The 14,865-nt window shown below is 45.0% G+C and overlaps 1 protein-coding gene across 1 annotated transcript in view; it reads left to right on the forward strand.

Annotated features, from left to right (window-relative positions):
- The window catches only part of FOXP1 (forkhead box P1), a gene marked incomplete at its 5' end in the record, with an annotated part of 33,678 nt that overhangs the window by 14,159 nt on the left and 4,654 nt on the right, over positions 1 to 14,865 (forward strand). Inside the window, 6 exons of the mRNA XM_010158217.1 lie at positions 851 to 1,052; positions 1,162 to 1,238; positions 1,875 to 1,976; positions 6,491 to 6,612; positions 8,725 to 8,794; positions 12,362 to 12,528. Coding sequence (XP_010156519.1) covers positions 851 to 1,052; positions 1,162 to 1,238; positions 1,875 to 1,976; positions 6,491 to 6,612; positions 8,725 to 8,794; positions 12,362 to 12,528 — 740 coding nt within the window. The remainder of the gene's footprint in view (positions 1 to 850; positions 1,053 to 1,161; positions 1,239 to 1,874; positions 1,977 to 6,490; positions 6,613 to 8,724; positions 8,795 to 12,361; positions 12,529 to 14,865) is intronic.

A 14,865-nucleotide genomic window follows, 5' to 3' on the forward strand; every position in this document is an offset into this window, starting at 1 on the left:
GACCGAGCATCGTCTTTCAAAGGGCGTTGTAGGGCAAAAAGAAAGGGTCGGGGAGGAATGCTGGTTATATAAATAGGGTTGTGTATTGCAAACACTTGGGTTGGAGCTGGGTTTGATACACAATCCCAGAGGCAGTTGTGTTTTACAGCCTGCTGAGGCAAGCTGCCGTCGATCCGGGGCTGGGCTTCATGCAGGTAACGCCGATGCCTTCCGTCCTAGGAGGGAAAAAAGCGTGGTGCCACTTCTGCTGGGCTGAATGCTTGCAGTATTTCATGCAGTGTGATTAATTAAATTATTCCAGTGTTAACCTACTCTGGGCTTTGCTTTTAAAATGGTTGAACAGAGAGGAGAGGAAAAAAAAAGCCTAAACTGAAGAGAGAGATTGCATTTCTCCCTAGCACATCCCTAGGAAAGTGTTGCCTTTTATTTTAAGCCTGGTACCTTCAATGAAATATCCAAGAAGATTGATTAGAAGCCGTGCATAATGATAGCATGGAAATCAGAGACATGCAGGGTTTAGGTTGTGAAACAATGGAACTAAAATAAAATATTGAAATGATGATGTACTGTGTGAGATCTTGTTTTAAGCTTAAGATAAAAATCCAGCATTTGTGGTTCTGGCAGCAGGATACTTCATTCTTTTTTTAAATCTGTCCAGAAATGTATACATTTACTTCCCTTCGCTGGCTTCTATTGGAGATGTTACCGCAGCCCTTTGTGCTGAAGCGGGCGCCGGGGCTGTGTTGTCTGCTTCGAACCGAGGAAGACCCCGTTGTCGAGAATTTTCTCTGCAGCCCTTAATTAGCCAGAAATGCCGTTTGTAACGAAACCCTCGTCCTTCCCTTCGCAGCTGAATCTGGTATCGAGTGTCACGCTTTCCAAGACCGCATCCGAGGCGTCTCCACAGAGCTTACCTCATACTCCCACCACCCCGACTGCGCCCATCACTCCCGTCACGCAGGGACCGTCGGTCATCACTACCACGAGCATGCACAACGTTGGACCCATCCGGAGGCGGTACTCGGATAAATACAACGTCCCCATTTCTTCAGGTAAAGGGGTTCTGGGGGTGCAGCCCCTTTGGTGGGGCAGCTTGCTGTTGCCCGCAGCCTGGCAGCAGCAGGCTGTGATGATAACAGAACAATTGCTCTTATTTAGCAGATATTGCCCAGAACCAAGAATTTTATAAGAACGCAGAAGTTAGACCACCATTCACGTATGCATCTTTAATTAGACAGGTAAGCTAAGCCAAACACATGCATTTGGATTAGAAAAAAAAAAAATACCTCCCTATATGTGCACACTCTGGATTAAATAGATTTTCAAACCTTTGGTATGTAAGCGTGCTCAAATGCTCAAACCTTTACTATAAGGGTTTTTAGAACAGCAATATATAACATAATTGCTTTTGATTAAGTATTACAATACGATGTGATTATTAGGAAATTCATTTCACACAACAGTGAAAATGAGCCTGTTTAAAGATGGCAAGTCAATTATCACAAGCTACAGTAATCTCTGATCCCTAGAATTAATCTGAGCTCTAAATAATTACTGAGCTTTAATCAGCTAGTGAAATGTTTTGCATTTCTCTTTGATTCTGCTTTATGAATGACTAATAAATTAATATTTCTGTAAGGAAACAGAAATAAAAACTCAAAACAATTAGATAATTCCATTTTGAATTTTGCCATTGAACTGTTAAATACAGCCATTAATCTTAGTTCATATTGTGAAAACCCTTCTTTGGATTTTTTGCCCCAAATCTCTTCTTTCTTTCTTTCTTTCCTTTTTGTGTTTGGTAAAGTAAAACTGTGAGTGTATTTTGTACTGGTGTGCTCTTGACTGATCTTGCAATCGCTTTGCTTCACAAGGCCATCCTCGAATCTCCAGAAAAACAGCTAACACTAAATGAAATCTACAACTGGTTCACGCGAATGTTTGCTTACTTCAGACGCAACGCGGCGACGTGGAAGGTAAGCCTCAGCCCGCCTGTGCCTTTGATATCTGACATGTACAGAATAGACACTGCTGATGACATAACAAATTGTAACGACATGTGGACATGAAAATTTAGATCGGCAGTTTTGACACACGCTGGGTGCCTTATCTGCGGGAACAATTTGATATTTGGCAGAAAAATTCTTCCGCCTTTGAAAACCACTAATTGAATCCCTATTATTGGCTTTTTATGTTCGTGATTATGCCACGAGTTCCTCTGTGTGGCTGCTGCTAGCAGTGAAACTCAAGCCCTTCAGCTGGAACATATTAGGAGGGGGAAAAAAAGAAAGAGGTGAAGTTATTGTGTCAGTAGAAGATATACTGTTTGTCTTTTTAGTTATCACAACAACCACTTTTTTCCTAGGATCTCTAGATCAATGGATTTCTTTTCTCAGTCACTTGACTCTCCACTACATACACACATCTTTTATAAGGTTCCTTTTTAATCACACAGCAGAAGCTTATTGAACATAATATTCATGAAGCAAGCCTCGCAATAAAAAATGTATTTAACAGGAATAAATTTGGTGTTTGCCATTCCTACCGTAACTGTCTCATATTGTTAGACAAGAGGTCTGGGGAGTTAATTTTATTTTATATTTTGGGGGCCACTCTTTCTGTTATACATGGCATTATAACGATCACAGTGGCTTCTGAAGCTAGTGCAATTACAAATTAACGAATCAGGTAGCAGGATCTTGGATTGCTGTAAAATTGCACCCATGGTACCTTGAGCCTCTCTTAATCTAGACAACTCTGTTGCTCACAAACAACTTTGAATGACCAGGTAGGATGAGTATGTCCCATGCGTGCTGTTTCATCTGCTCTTCCTTTTTTTCCTGTCTCAGCCTGCCTTAGGATTAATTCCTTCAGAGGATGGAGCTAAAAATGGTCCTTGGAAGCTAGCTTGGGTTTTAGTAGCATGTTTTGCTTTTAATTCAGATTCCAGCGCAATTTGGTACATTTTCAACCTTGTCTAGAAGCTCTTAGGTTCAGGAAAAGTCTTGGTGATTGCTGCTTTGATTCTTCACTGCAGTTGGAAAACATGAGCAGTGTTTCACTTTGCAGCTTCCTTACTGTCCAGAAAGGAAATTAACTTTCCCTGATTTAAGATCCTTTTAGACCTGCCTGTCTTTTGCTGCTGGAGTGGTTCCAGTAGGACTTTTCAGCAGCTGCAGGTGTGGGTGCTAAAGTAAAAATCCTATTTAATTCCAGCAGCAAAGGGAAGTGGAGGGGGGAGTGACAGACAGCAGCAGGCAGCCCTGGCCGTATCTCCTGCGAGGCTGGGTTTAGGAATTAGCTTTGTGCGTCACATAGAACGCAGTCCCAGAAACTACTTCTGCGGAGACGGAGGGGAGAGGCTGAGCTGCAGACCCTCGGGCTTGCAGAAGGGCAGGGAGTGTCCCAGGGAGGCAGGGACCGTTTGGAGGCCCCTCCAGGACACCTTGGCCTTTTGCAGGTGCCCAGGTCCTGCTTCACCTGCCTGGGAGGAAAAGCTTCACCCTAAGTTCCACCAGCGGTAGCAAAATTGGCAGCTGCTTGAGGGTGATGTGGGTTTTCCTGCTAAAGGCTGCTCAGATTTATGCCAGCCTTCAGGAACAGCAGGATGAAAATGCAGCTCTGGATGGGCATGATGGGAAGCCCGCGTGGCGCAGAACAAGCACAAGTGGCTAATGGCTGAACCAGAATAACGTGACTATATATGTGCCGATTTGCGCTCACCTTCAGCTAATGCTTAGGGGGCGTTTGGGTCGGTGTTCCCCAAGTTTAGGGTCAGGGTGCACTGTGGGCAGGTTTCCCTGAGCCCTCTTTCAAAAACACAGAAGAGTGGAGGAATAAAGACCTTTCAAAAATGAACCTCTCTCCCAAAATGCAGTACGGCAGAGCCTGAGCAGTTATTAAAATACCAAACCCTTTCATTTACTACATTCAAGCATGTTCAGGGTAATTTTTCTGCAAAAGTGGCTTGCATACAAATATTTTTAACAAGGTAAATATATAATCTTACAATAATAACTCCTCATTTTTCTGTTAAGCTGATTGCTGGGGGAGCACTGTGAACTGGTTCTGACAGGTCAGAGGCAATGTCTGTTTGCTTTTATTTTTTGGAGTAATTTGCTGGCACTGAGTCGCAGCCACGAGGCACAGGCTGCAGGTGTGGCTCCGAAACGTTGGGGTATTGTTCTAATAAAACTATTAGATAGCAAGTATCCAGAGGCAGGGGAAACAAAACAGTTCTTTTCTGCCATGATTTCCTTAAAAAAAAGTGATCACATGGTAAACACAAAGCTCGGGCAACACTTCATGGACATCTTGCAAATACTCAACTTGTCTGTCTCAACCTATTGTGCCAGAGCCCGATCCAGCAGCCTTAAGCATCAAGTGCACGTTGATTTCAAGACAAGAACAGACTGTAAAGTATTTCTCCGGCGTTGGATTTATTTAAAGAGGAACACAAATATTTCTGCTCAGCTGTGTGTTTAGAGACTGTTTACAAACTCTGAGGACTCACTTCGCCGAACTTTGCTGCGAGTGCTGTATGAACCACAGGATCAGCTTTCACTGGGGGAAATAGCATTATTATTCTTGCATTTTGCTCCAGACTTGACAGCGTTCCCATTTTCACAGGAAACTGCCTGAGTTACCCAGATGTGGGCCGGCCAGCCCTGTGTCAGGTTGCACTGGTGCGGCACCCACCAGCAGTTGCTGAGCTAGCTGATTTTAGCCTGTAAGGTGTAGGGCGTTTGCATGTTTTTCCTCCGCCTCAAAATCAGGGATTTTGCTAAAAATTTCAAAACTAGTAAAATCTGGAAAGGATGGGAGGGAACAAAGAAAGTAAGAAAAAAGTAAGTAAGGCAGAAAGAAGCAGCCCTGATGGACAGGTTGACTTTCTGCTAGATTTCTACATTGCTGAGAGGAAAAGCCTTGTTTTTCCACCAGTTTGCAAGCAGATCAGTGCGGAAAAGCTGAAGCGCCAGGATCAGGCACCTACAGCCGGAGGAGACGTGTTTGCGCTCAAGCAAGTGCTGAGCAAAGGCAGTTGGAGCCCTGACTCTTCCCCTGTACCCGGGTGTAGGGACGATGCTGGCGTCTGCAGAGCAATGGAAGAGTAGCAGAAGACCCTTCGCCTTCCCCTCCCAGGCACACACACCACTGCCTCTTCATTTACATGACAAATGCGCTGTGCGTACCCTTTGTTTGCACAGTGATTTAGACATTCATGATTAGAGCTGCCTTTCACCATCCAGACCCCATGTTCATTAAAAAAAAAAGAGACAACAAGACGAGGAGAAGGAAAAAAAACGTAGTCTCTTGGTTGCCTAGACCCAGGCCATGTGTTTGGCTGGCATCGTGCCTGCTAACGAGTCAACCAGATTGACTACATCAATGGTGCCAGTGATGATGGATGGAGTTTGTTCGCCTGCATATTTTCAGCAAATGGCTTCTCCTGTTTTCCCTGTTTACCAAGCCCCTTTCGGCAGCGCTGGGGACAAGGTCCGTGTACAAACTCGAGTGGCTTTGCGGAGGGTATTTGCTCAGAAGACTCCTAAACCGGGGAAGAAGCATGGCATTCCATCGGAGGAATAACAGGGCTCTCGGCACCGTTTCAGAGGGAGCGTGGACAGAAAAGCCAACAGCTTGCCGTGATGTAGCGAGGTGTCTCGTCATGTCCAGCTTGGGCAAAGGTCCCAGCGTGTCGGAGGGGTTGGCCGGGCTCATCCTTCCCTGGCGCTGAGCTGCAGAGAGGACATGTGAGCATCAGATGCCATGAGCCTGGGTCCCTCTGGGTGATGAGCTGCGGGGATATTATCACTTTGTTTCGGAGAGCCCTCCTCATGTTTTCACTTGGCAGAGGCTCAGATCAGTCAGTACGGTAGTCTGCCAGAAATAGGAGCCAACTTACATATAAGAGCAAGCGGTGGAGGCCGGAGTCGGTGCCATGCCAGCCGGTGGGGTGCTGCCGGGCCCCTTGGTCCGTGCCGTGGGGTGTGGAAGGAGGTGCAGCACCTGATTCGCATTAGTCCAGCTGTGGGAAACCACAGCAACACCAGCTCCAGTGCCCCTCTGCTAAACTGTACTGACGTGAAATCCTTTCTCTTCTAACTGCTTTCTTTTCCAGGAGAGGAGAAGTTGCTCTTTGCAGAGCGTATATATTTGTTTTGAAAATGGCTTAAGCAATGTCCCTCTTGTGTTCTGTATGACGTGTGCTGTATTATACAACGTGCATGCTTAAAATGATGGCTGTTCTCATTCGCACTGGGGATAATTGATAAGAATAAGTTGAGTTTTTAATCTTGCGTTTAAGCTTTCGTATTTACTTTGTCTTTGCAAAATAAGAGCCGGGGAAAGCAAGCGGGTGCGGGGAGGGGAAGGGGCTTAACATTGCAAAATGAGGACTGTCAAGCTGACTGTGCTGCTGTTCTTGGACAATGATGAGCATTTTCTCATAGAAAGTTTTTGAATGTTTTCTCTTTTATACTTGCTGCAGAATGCAGTGCGTCATAATCTTAGTCTTCACAAGTGTTTTGTGCGAGTAGAAAACGTTAAAGGGGCAGTATGGACAGTGGATGAACTAGAGTTCCAAAAACGAAGGCCACAAAAGATCAGTGGGTATGTCCACCATGTTTGAACTTCTTAGCCTAGCTTGGATCATGCTTACAGTTTAACATAGAGGCTTTTGGCTGCTAGCTGGTGTTACGCCAACCACAGGTGGTTTCGCATTGTTTCAGTTAAGGGAAACCAAGACAAACATCTCATCACTACTGTTTGTATGCCCACCAGTACCCTGACCCTGCTTGCTTGGTGTTTGTTGCATCACATGCTAGTAGCTTGTAGGTGGCAATGCATATTAACCCTCACAAACCATTTGCTTATGCTTATTGCATTTTATTTTCTTTTTCCTTTTCCCTGTATTTGATGTCTGTTCTGTCCCCGATCCCGTGTCCCTTTGTTTCCACTTCATCTCCTTTGCTGCTGCTCTTGTCCCAGGGTGCCATTCGCACCAACCTCTCACTGCATAAGTGCTTTATCAGAGTAGAGGATGAGTTTGGGTCCTTTTGGACTGTTGATGATGAAGAGTTTAAACGTGGCCGTCATATTCAACGAGGCCGTCCTCGAAAATACTGCCCTGATGAAAACTTTGGCGAGCTTGTTGCACAGTAAGAGCTTTTACTTGCTTTAATTTTTTTTTTCTGCTGTTGCTTTGCTTTGCATGATTTACCCATCTCATGTAGACTTGCATTTCACGAAATAGTGACATCACCTTTGCTGCTAAAGAAACTAAGATTTTGGTTGTTATGTGTATTTTATGTGTCCTACTCTGATAATCCAAATGCCTGTAGTAATAACTCTACTTTGACGTGTTTGTTATAGCATTTGTTTATAGTGCAATGTAGACTAAAATAATTATCCACGCTAGTGCAGATACGCTGCTGTAGACCTGTCAGGAAGACAGATATATGCCAGGAAAGGCTTCAGATAAGTTTTAATTCTGATATTTCCCTTTGCTTCCGGTTGTGTGCCTTGTTTTGCAACTTTGAATCAGAAAGAGTGAAAACGAGACAGAATTAACTTTGAGAAGTTTGCAAGTTCAGTGAGAGCGGCTGTAAAGATCATAATCAACGGGCCATCTTATGTCTGCAACAACCGTGCACAGACATTCCTGGGGTTCCCAAAGCAATTTTCTTTGACCTGTACTGGAAGGCCATCTCTCCGGGACAAATGATCCTTGCTGGGTTCTGTGAGAGGGGGCTCAGTTAAGACTCTTCTCACCGTGATTTACTTCCACACCAAAAAAAACTCCCACAAAACCAAAAGCCCAGTGAGCAATACAACTTTTTGAAGAATTTTTTGCATTGCCACTTTTTATCTGGCTTGGTTTTGATTATTTTTTAATTTTTTTTTTTTCCCCTGTGGTCGAACCGGTGATATTTAGATGCCTGCTAACGAGAACGCAGATATGCGCGGCATTCGTTTTCCTCAAATCCAACCCCTCAAGATGACTGAAGTATGGGTCCAAAATAGCACACCAGAACATTTTCTTATTAAAACAGCCTTTGGGGCAGCCTGTTGTGGTGCATGGTCCATACCGTTCGCTGCGGTGCAGCAGGACCTGCCATTGTGCCTCCGTGCCCACAAGCCCAAGCTGTTTGGGGTGATGACGTAGGCAGCCCCTCACCGGGACCACTTGCCGTTGGCCTGCTGGGAAATAAATAACGTGGCTCAAATCCGCTCTCATCGTGGTCCCTCTGCTCTGTTGCGAGGGACTCTGCTGCCAGCCACTTGGAGAATAATTTGCGTGAAGCAGTCTTTAAAAAGTCCCGCGATGCTTTTGGTCGGAGCCTCCTCGTGGTGGACCTTTACGTGGTGCCTGGCTCCCAGACACGCCGAATATTGGAGAATTTCTCCTGAGCACAGCTAAAATGGGCAGAGATGCCAAGATGTGCTGCTGACGCAGGGTAGTAGAACACATGGCGAGGTAACGTGGAGAGATAATGATGTTCCTTATTTAGTAAAGGCAAATATGATAACCATAGTCTAAAACTCAGGTATTTTCTTTAAATTAAAAAAAAAAAAAGAAGAAAATGAGAAACGAAAGAGAACTTGTGTGGAAAAACAGTCTCAGCTCTAGTTTTCTGGTGTGGGAGGAAGCGTTACATGCTTGAAATGCTCTCACAGAAGTTGGTTGCATTTAACTCTCCTTTTTATGTTTTTCTTATGCAGTAACCCTTCTCTTATTAAAAACATACAGACCAGCCACACCTACTGCACACCTCTCAATGCTGCTTTACAGGTAAGATTAATGACTGTAGCAAATATGCAACAGAGGCGTGTGTCTTCCCCACTCATTTCAAAATATATTAGCCTTGCTCTAATTAGATATTAAATTTTAATTCCGTTAAACTTTTTTCTTAAGTGCATAAAGCATCATAGTCCCTGGAGGCAAACACATATCAGGCTGCTTCAGCATTAGCTAGATGCTTAGCATTTTGAATATTGTGGCAAAAAAATTAAAAGTTCACTTATTAATATTTATCAGCAGTATCATAATTTCCATCCTCTTATTTCAGAATTTCACTTGAGGCAAAAATACCACAAGTGTAATTACTCTAGCACAGCTATTAATGTGCTGAATGATAGGATACTGCGGCACGTGACCTTCTATTGTTCATGGGTTTAAAGAGAAAGCAGATCATTTTTCCCCCTTTTCTTTTAAGGGCTATTTTTGCCTATCTTCCTATTGTTGGTAAAAAAATAAACGTCACAATTTGAATAGAGGGGAGAAAAAAAAAAATCATTTTTATTGGTTTAAACCGTCCTGTAATTGCAAGACAAAAATTCTGTTTTTTCAGGATGCAGAAATACACAAAGTGTCGGTGCACAATTCATAACTTGCAGCCTAAAAGTATGCATGTCTCCAGTCTTTTCTCATGTAATGTGTATAGATCAGCTTGGCTTTTTTTTCCCCCCTCTACAAATTCCTGAGTCTGTCTCAAAAAACCCAGGCGAAGGAAGCATTTGCTATACAAACCAAGGACAAGAATGCATTACTGTGCCCTGAATTTGAGAGTTGGGGGGAGGTTATCTGTGTTTGGGGGGGATTCAAGCCTGTTCCATGTAGTGTGAATTAATCCGGGAGGCAACACTGGGCTTGGCAGCACCGTGCGGTTGTTTGGTGGGGGTTGCTTCTGGACAAGTTAGGCGATGGCCATGGACGTTTGCTTGAGCAACCACGTTTTATGGAAGCTTTAGCAGACTTCTCTTTTCAGAACCAAGAAATATATTATTATGAGAAAAGCCATGTTCTGCATTTCATCTAATTATTGGACTGTACACAGTAACTTCTGAAAAGCAAAGGAAAGCATGTTTAAACGAAGCAACTGTAAATAACATTCATTAGTAACTTATTTTCCCTGGAGTCTTGTGAAGTGTGATTTTTAAAGACTGCTTTGTCTCTTGAATAGCATTAAGATTACCAGCACATTTTACATTCATGAGGCTGAAAGGCAAAACTGAAATGATCCTGCGTTTCTTCACATTGTTAACTATGTGACTAATTTCAATTAATATGCTTATCATACGGAACTGTTTGTGTTTTCTTTCTCAAACACGTGCCGTTGTCGTCATCTCCAACCATTCCTGTCTTTCGTGATAACCTCCAAACTGTTCCCATTTCCCACTTCTCCTGGAAGTGGCACGTGCTTGTGCCCCCCCATAACATGGTGTGAACTGATGGAGAGAAGAGCCTGGGCCAGATTCACAACCCCTCGTGTGGCCCCGATAATAAATGGGGCTGAGCAATATTCATTGCGCTGAGACAGGTCCTTGTTCAGGTTGAAAATACCCCATGTTCCTCATCCCTCTCCCCTCGCCACTGGATTTTGGAGGCAGAATCCTGGCGGGGAGTTTGGGCAGAGCTGTGCAGGTGCCGCATAGGCAGTTTGGACCTTGCTTGGGCAATAACCTTCCTCCTAGGACACAGAGCTGCTTCACCTGCCAGTCTAATTAATAATTAACGATCAGTCTTCCCCTGGCTTTGCAGGCGTCTGCCAAGGCCGGCTCTTTGCCCATCCTGTGATGAGCGCAGCGGTCGCCTCTCTGCAGGCTGGGGAGCGGCACGGTGTGCTGTGCTTGCCGGGATGGCAGGCTGTGGGGTGGCAGGGACGCCCCTCTTCTTCACCCCGACTCCTCCAACGTCTTCTCCGTCTGTTTCCCCTCGCAGCCGGGGAGAAGCAGCAGCTCTGTGTGTGGAGGGTGCGAGGACTCCAGCTCTCCCCAGCACTCTTTTCCCAGCGGGTCACCCGAGGCTCCCAAAACACCCCCCTCCCCTATTATTATCTTTATAGAAGATAGTCCTCATGTCCCACCTCTCCCCCAGTAAATTGCTTTACTGCAATTACAAGTTATCACTGTGGGTGAAGAACTTGAGTCATTATTTTGCCAAGTGCAGGAAATGTGAACCATTCTTTGCATCCCCTAATCACAATGAGTTTGCCGGTTGTTGAATCAAGAAGATAAAAATAATCCTCCCCGTTAGAATGGCTTTTGTAATCACGTGTGACACACAGGGCTGCACATGGAGAGGTCACCGTAAGGAAGAATAAAGGGGCCATGCTCCTGAAGATGCTGCTGTCAGGGCTGGTTGTGCCCCCCCCCCCCCTGCCTGCTCTCTGGCCGTGCTTGCCTGGGAACAACTGCCAGTTCGGATGGCAACAAGCAAGGAGTTTTGTCCCATGAATTGGGAGCAGGCGAGAGCGTTCGCTGGGGAGTAGGCTTGCATGAATTCCCCTCCCACGGGCAGGGTTTGCATCATGCAGACCTGGAGCCTGATGCATTTTTTGGCTCCGTGGCTGCAGCCGGCTGACCTCCCCCTGGAGCAGGTCGAGCGCTGCTGAGCCAGAGACACGTCTCAGAGAGCTGCGGATGATGTCAGCCGGATCCGGCTGGGATGGGTGAAATGGTTAAATGTCCTTCGAGTCCCTGGGCGCGACGGCCTTGGAAAGCCGTGCATCCCATCCCCGCCACGGGGCTCCTCCGGGGCTCGGGGCTTCTGCGCTCCCACCGCTGCCGCGCTGGGCACAGGACTGTGCCGTCAACATGAGCTAATGCTGACACACAGTAAATATTAGCAGGCAGAACAGTGGGAATCAGAAGGAAAATATTTAACAGTTCATTCTCTTCCTATGAAGATTTCCATTTAGAAAGTTAACTCCAGTGTGCCTCTGCCTGGTGTTTCTACAGAACAAGGGAGGATCGAAATAGAACGGTCAGATCTGTAGTAGCTAAGGAGAGGTAAGGGCTGAGTTGCTGAGGCTTGAAAAATTTCACACAGAGTGGTTCAGCACTGCAGCTCGGACAGATCGGTGCTCAGCGCCGCTTCGCACTTGTGTCACGAGAGAAACCAGACTCGGTAATGCTGCCCTCCCGCCCGCTGCCCGTTTGCTCTGCTAGGAAGGAGTTACCAGCTGAGCGAATTCTGATTTTTTTTGCACTATTTCATTAAAAACAAAACCCAAACCCAGGCCAAAGCCACAAAAAAAGCCCAAAGCCCCAAACATCATTTTGCAAAATTAAAATAGGAAAGGGACTTTTTTTCTAGGGGGTGTAATTCCAAGCAGGGAATGGAAAGCCCGTCATCTCACAAGCCAATACAGCTATGAATGTTTAAACCCAGATGTAAATGATGTTAAATTTCCCTTGGTGGAATCAGGGTAATACCTATCAGAAAACACAGTATTTTAAAAAACGGTAATTGCAAATAATGTGAATGTGGAGAATGTTTTGGAATAAGTGAGTGTGTTGTGCGAGGTATAAAAATATTAGTCATGGCTCTTCATATATGTGTTTGTGTCCCTGGCAGGCTTCAATGGCTGAGAACAGTATACCTCTATACACTACTGCTTCCATGGGAAATCCCACTCTGGGCAATCTAGCCAGCGCGATGAGGGAAGAGCTCAACGGTGCAATGGAGCATACGAACAGTAACGGGAGTGACAGTAGTCCAGGACGTTCCCCTATGCAAGCAATGTGAGTATGGCAGAGGCGCGTGCATGGCTGTAGGTGTTGTCTGACCGTCTGTTGAAGCGTGGCTCCCGAGGCCTCCGCGGTTTGTTTCTGAGGTTCATGGATGGAGCAGCAAGTGTAGACATCTCCATCTGGGGACGGGCTTAGGTTGATTAGAAGAGGGACGTTTACCAACTTCTGCATAAGAACCATCAGTCCGGTCTGACCAGCACACCGAGCTATGAAATTGTTAACTTGCTTGCAGTTTTCTTTAAACCTTGCAAAACTTCATAGGCAACTGTTCTCTTAGAGGAAAAAAAAAAACCCAACTGCTTCCTCTCCCCTTCAGTCCACACGCACCGGTGGGGCAGAGCTGGGAAACGGGCTTGTTTGGTGGTTCTGAAAAACAACCCTGCCACTCGACGCACAATGGTCTTGCTAAGCATTAACGATGGCATACGGGAAGGTCTGCGTGATTTATAGATTGCTCTTAAAATATCAAAAGACAAATTAATAGGAGCATTATGGCAACAGACGGCAGAGTAATGAGTACATATATAACCGCATGAAGTAACGGGGGATCGCCGTCCCTGCTCAGTGTGAACGGCACCCGGGCAGCGAGCTGGCGCAGGAAAGGGTAAGGCAGGAAGGGTGTGATGCCCCGATGGGTGTGTTCGGTATTTATGGGGTGATGGAGTGAGTTTGCAATGCTGTAAATTCCCCCCCTCCCCTCAAATTACATACTGGGTAATTGGCAGCTGGCGAGGAAACTGCAGTTTGTAAGTCTTTTGGTTCTCTGAAAACTCTTCGGAGCGGTTGGCTACCTGTGCGAGTGGCCGGGTGCGAGAGCCGTGCTGCCTTTTTCTGCCTGTTCCCTAAAAAGGGCTGTGAAATTGCTGCCTGACTTGCCACGGCTCACATTACGCATTAAAAAGAGAACTAATTTGTAGTCTTTTGCTTCGAAGTAATTTGAATAAGGGATTTACAAAAGTAAGTCTAAATCAAAAAGTAGAAAAACATTAACCTAATACCACGATAGCAATTAGTTGTGAAACTAATTAGCATTTAATGGCAAAAAAGTTTCCCACCTGCATAATGTGTTGTCAGGGGGGAGGGGGCACGAAGGAATCTGAGGCTCTGGGTACTTTGATATTGCAGCGTTTTAAATCAGTGCACAGAGTGCTTTGAAAAAATAAAATCTTTAAAGATGGCAACATTCGTTTTTAATTAATAATTAATTTAAACATTGTCTTTTACCATTTACTTCAAAACATTCAAATAATGTGTTTAGCTTTTCCAGTGATTGTTTGTGCAGTATTAATTATCTCTCCCAAAGTAGCGTGGCATGACACACTTTCCGTCTCTCACAAACGGATTCGTCTTGAGGCAGTTTCAGTCACAATTCGTTATCCTCTGCCCGTGACCACGTAGGGCCAGCGTGGAGAAGGAGTGGAGGGACGTGGCTTTTCTCCAGAAACGAGACTTCTCCCAAGGGTTTCTTCTGGCCTTACAGACAGGGATGAGCGTTTATGATGTTGCGTTAATCCAAGTAATTATTTTTTTGCAAGTTCAAGGCTAGTGTAGTTCATGCACTTCTCATTTCACCTAAGGTTTCGTTGTCTTTGAAGAGACGGCGAGGAGGGAAAAATAACCGAGTTGAAACAGGCTAGGACATCTTCCAGAGCTGTGCATAGCCGTGGCCTTTGTTGCACTTAATAATCATCTCTTAGCACATTGATACCAAGGTGAGGGGCACGGAACAAATACTGGAGAGAGAGGAGGATGGGGGGGAGGGATGCCTCATTTTCATTATTCACCAGAAAATCCAATTTTCTGTTGTAATATGGAAATGATTGTTTCCTGAGTGTTTTCATTTTCTCAGAATTGATAATATATGTGTTCTCTGCTGAACATTACTTTTTGCTTAAGTAGAATGTGGCTGGGTGGTGTTCCAGTGCCAGCCCCTGAGCTTCCCCATTAAAATGGTGCTTCTAAGTAGTTTGAAGGGATCTAAAGCCACAACGCCATTCGCTTGTTGCGGCGTTTACCTTGTTCACTAAATAAAATCCTGAGTCAACAGCAGATTTCCAGGTGCCGTGCAACCTCTTGTTTTCCAGAAGCCTGCTTTGTTAATGACATTTTCAGTTTTTTCCTCAGAACAGATTTCCTTGTCATAATGCAAATGATTTTTTTAAACAATTTCAGTATATTAGAATAAATCAAGCTTTAAACTTTATTGTAAGGTTTAAAGGACCTTGTTAACATGACAGCTAAGAAGTCTAACACTTCAGCTGAAGTCTTATTACGCTCATTCGTTTCCTTTTTATGACACATTGAACCACAGCTAGGTTTTACCCCCCC

Source organism: Eurypyga helias, unplaced genomic scaffold, assembly GCF_000690775.1.
Source record: "Eurypyga helias isolate BGI_N326 unplaced genomic scaffold, ASM69077v1 scaffold239, whole genome shotgun sequence".
Lineage (NCBI taxonomy): Eukaryota > Metazoa > Chordata > Aves > Eurypygiformes > Eurypygidae > Eurypyga > Eurypyga helias.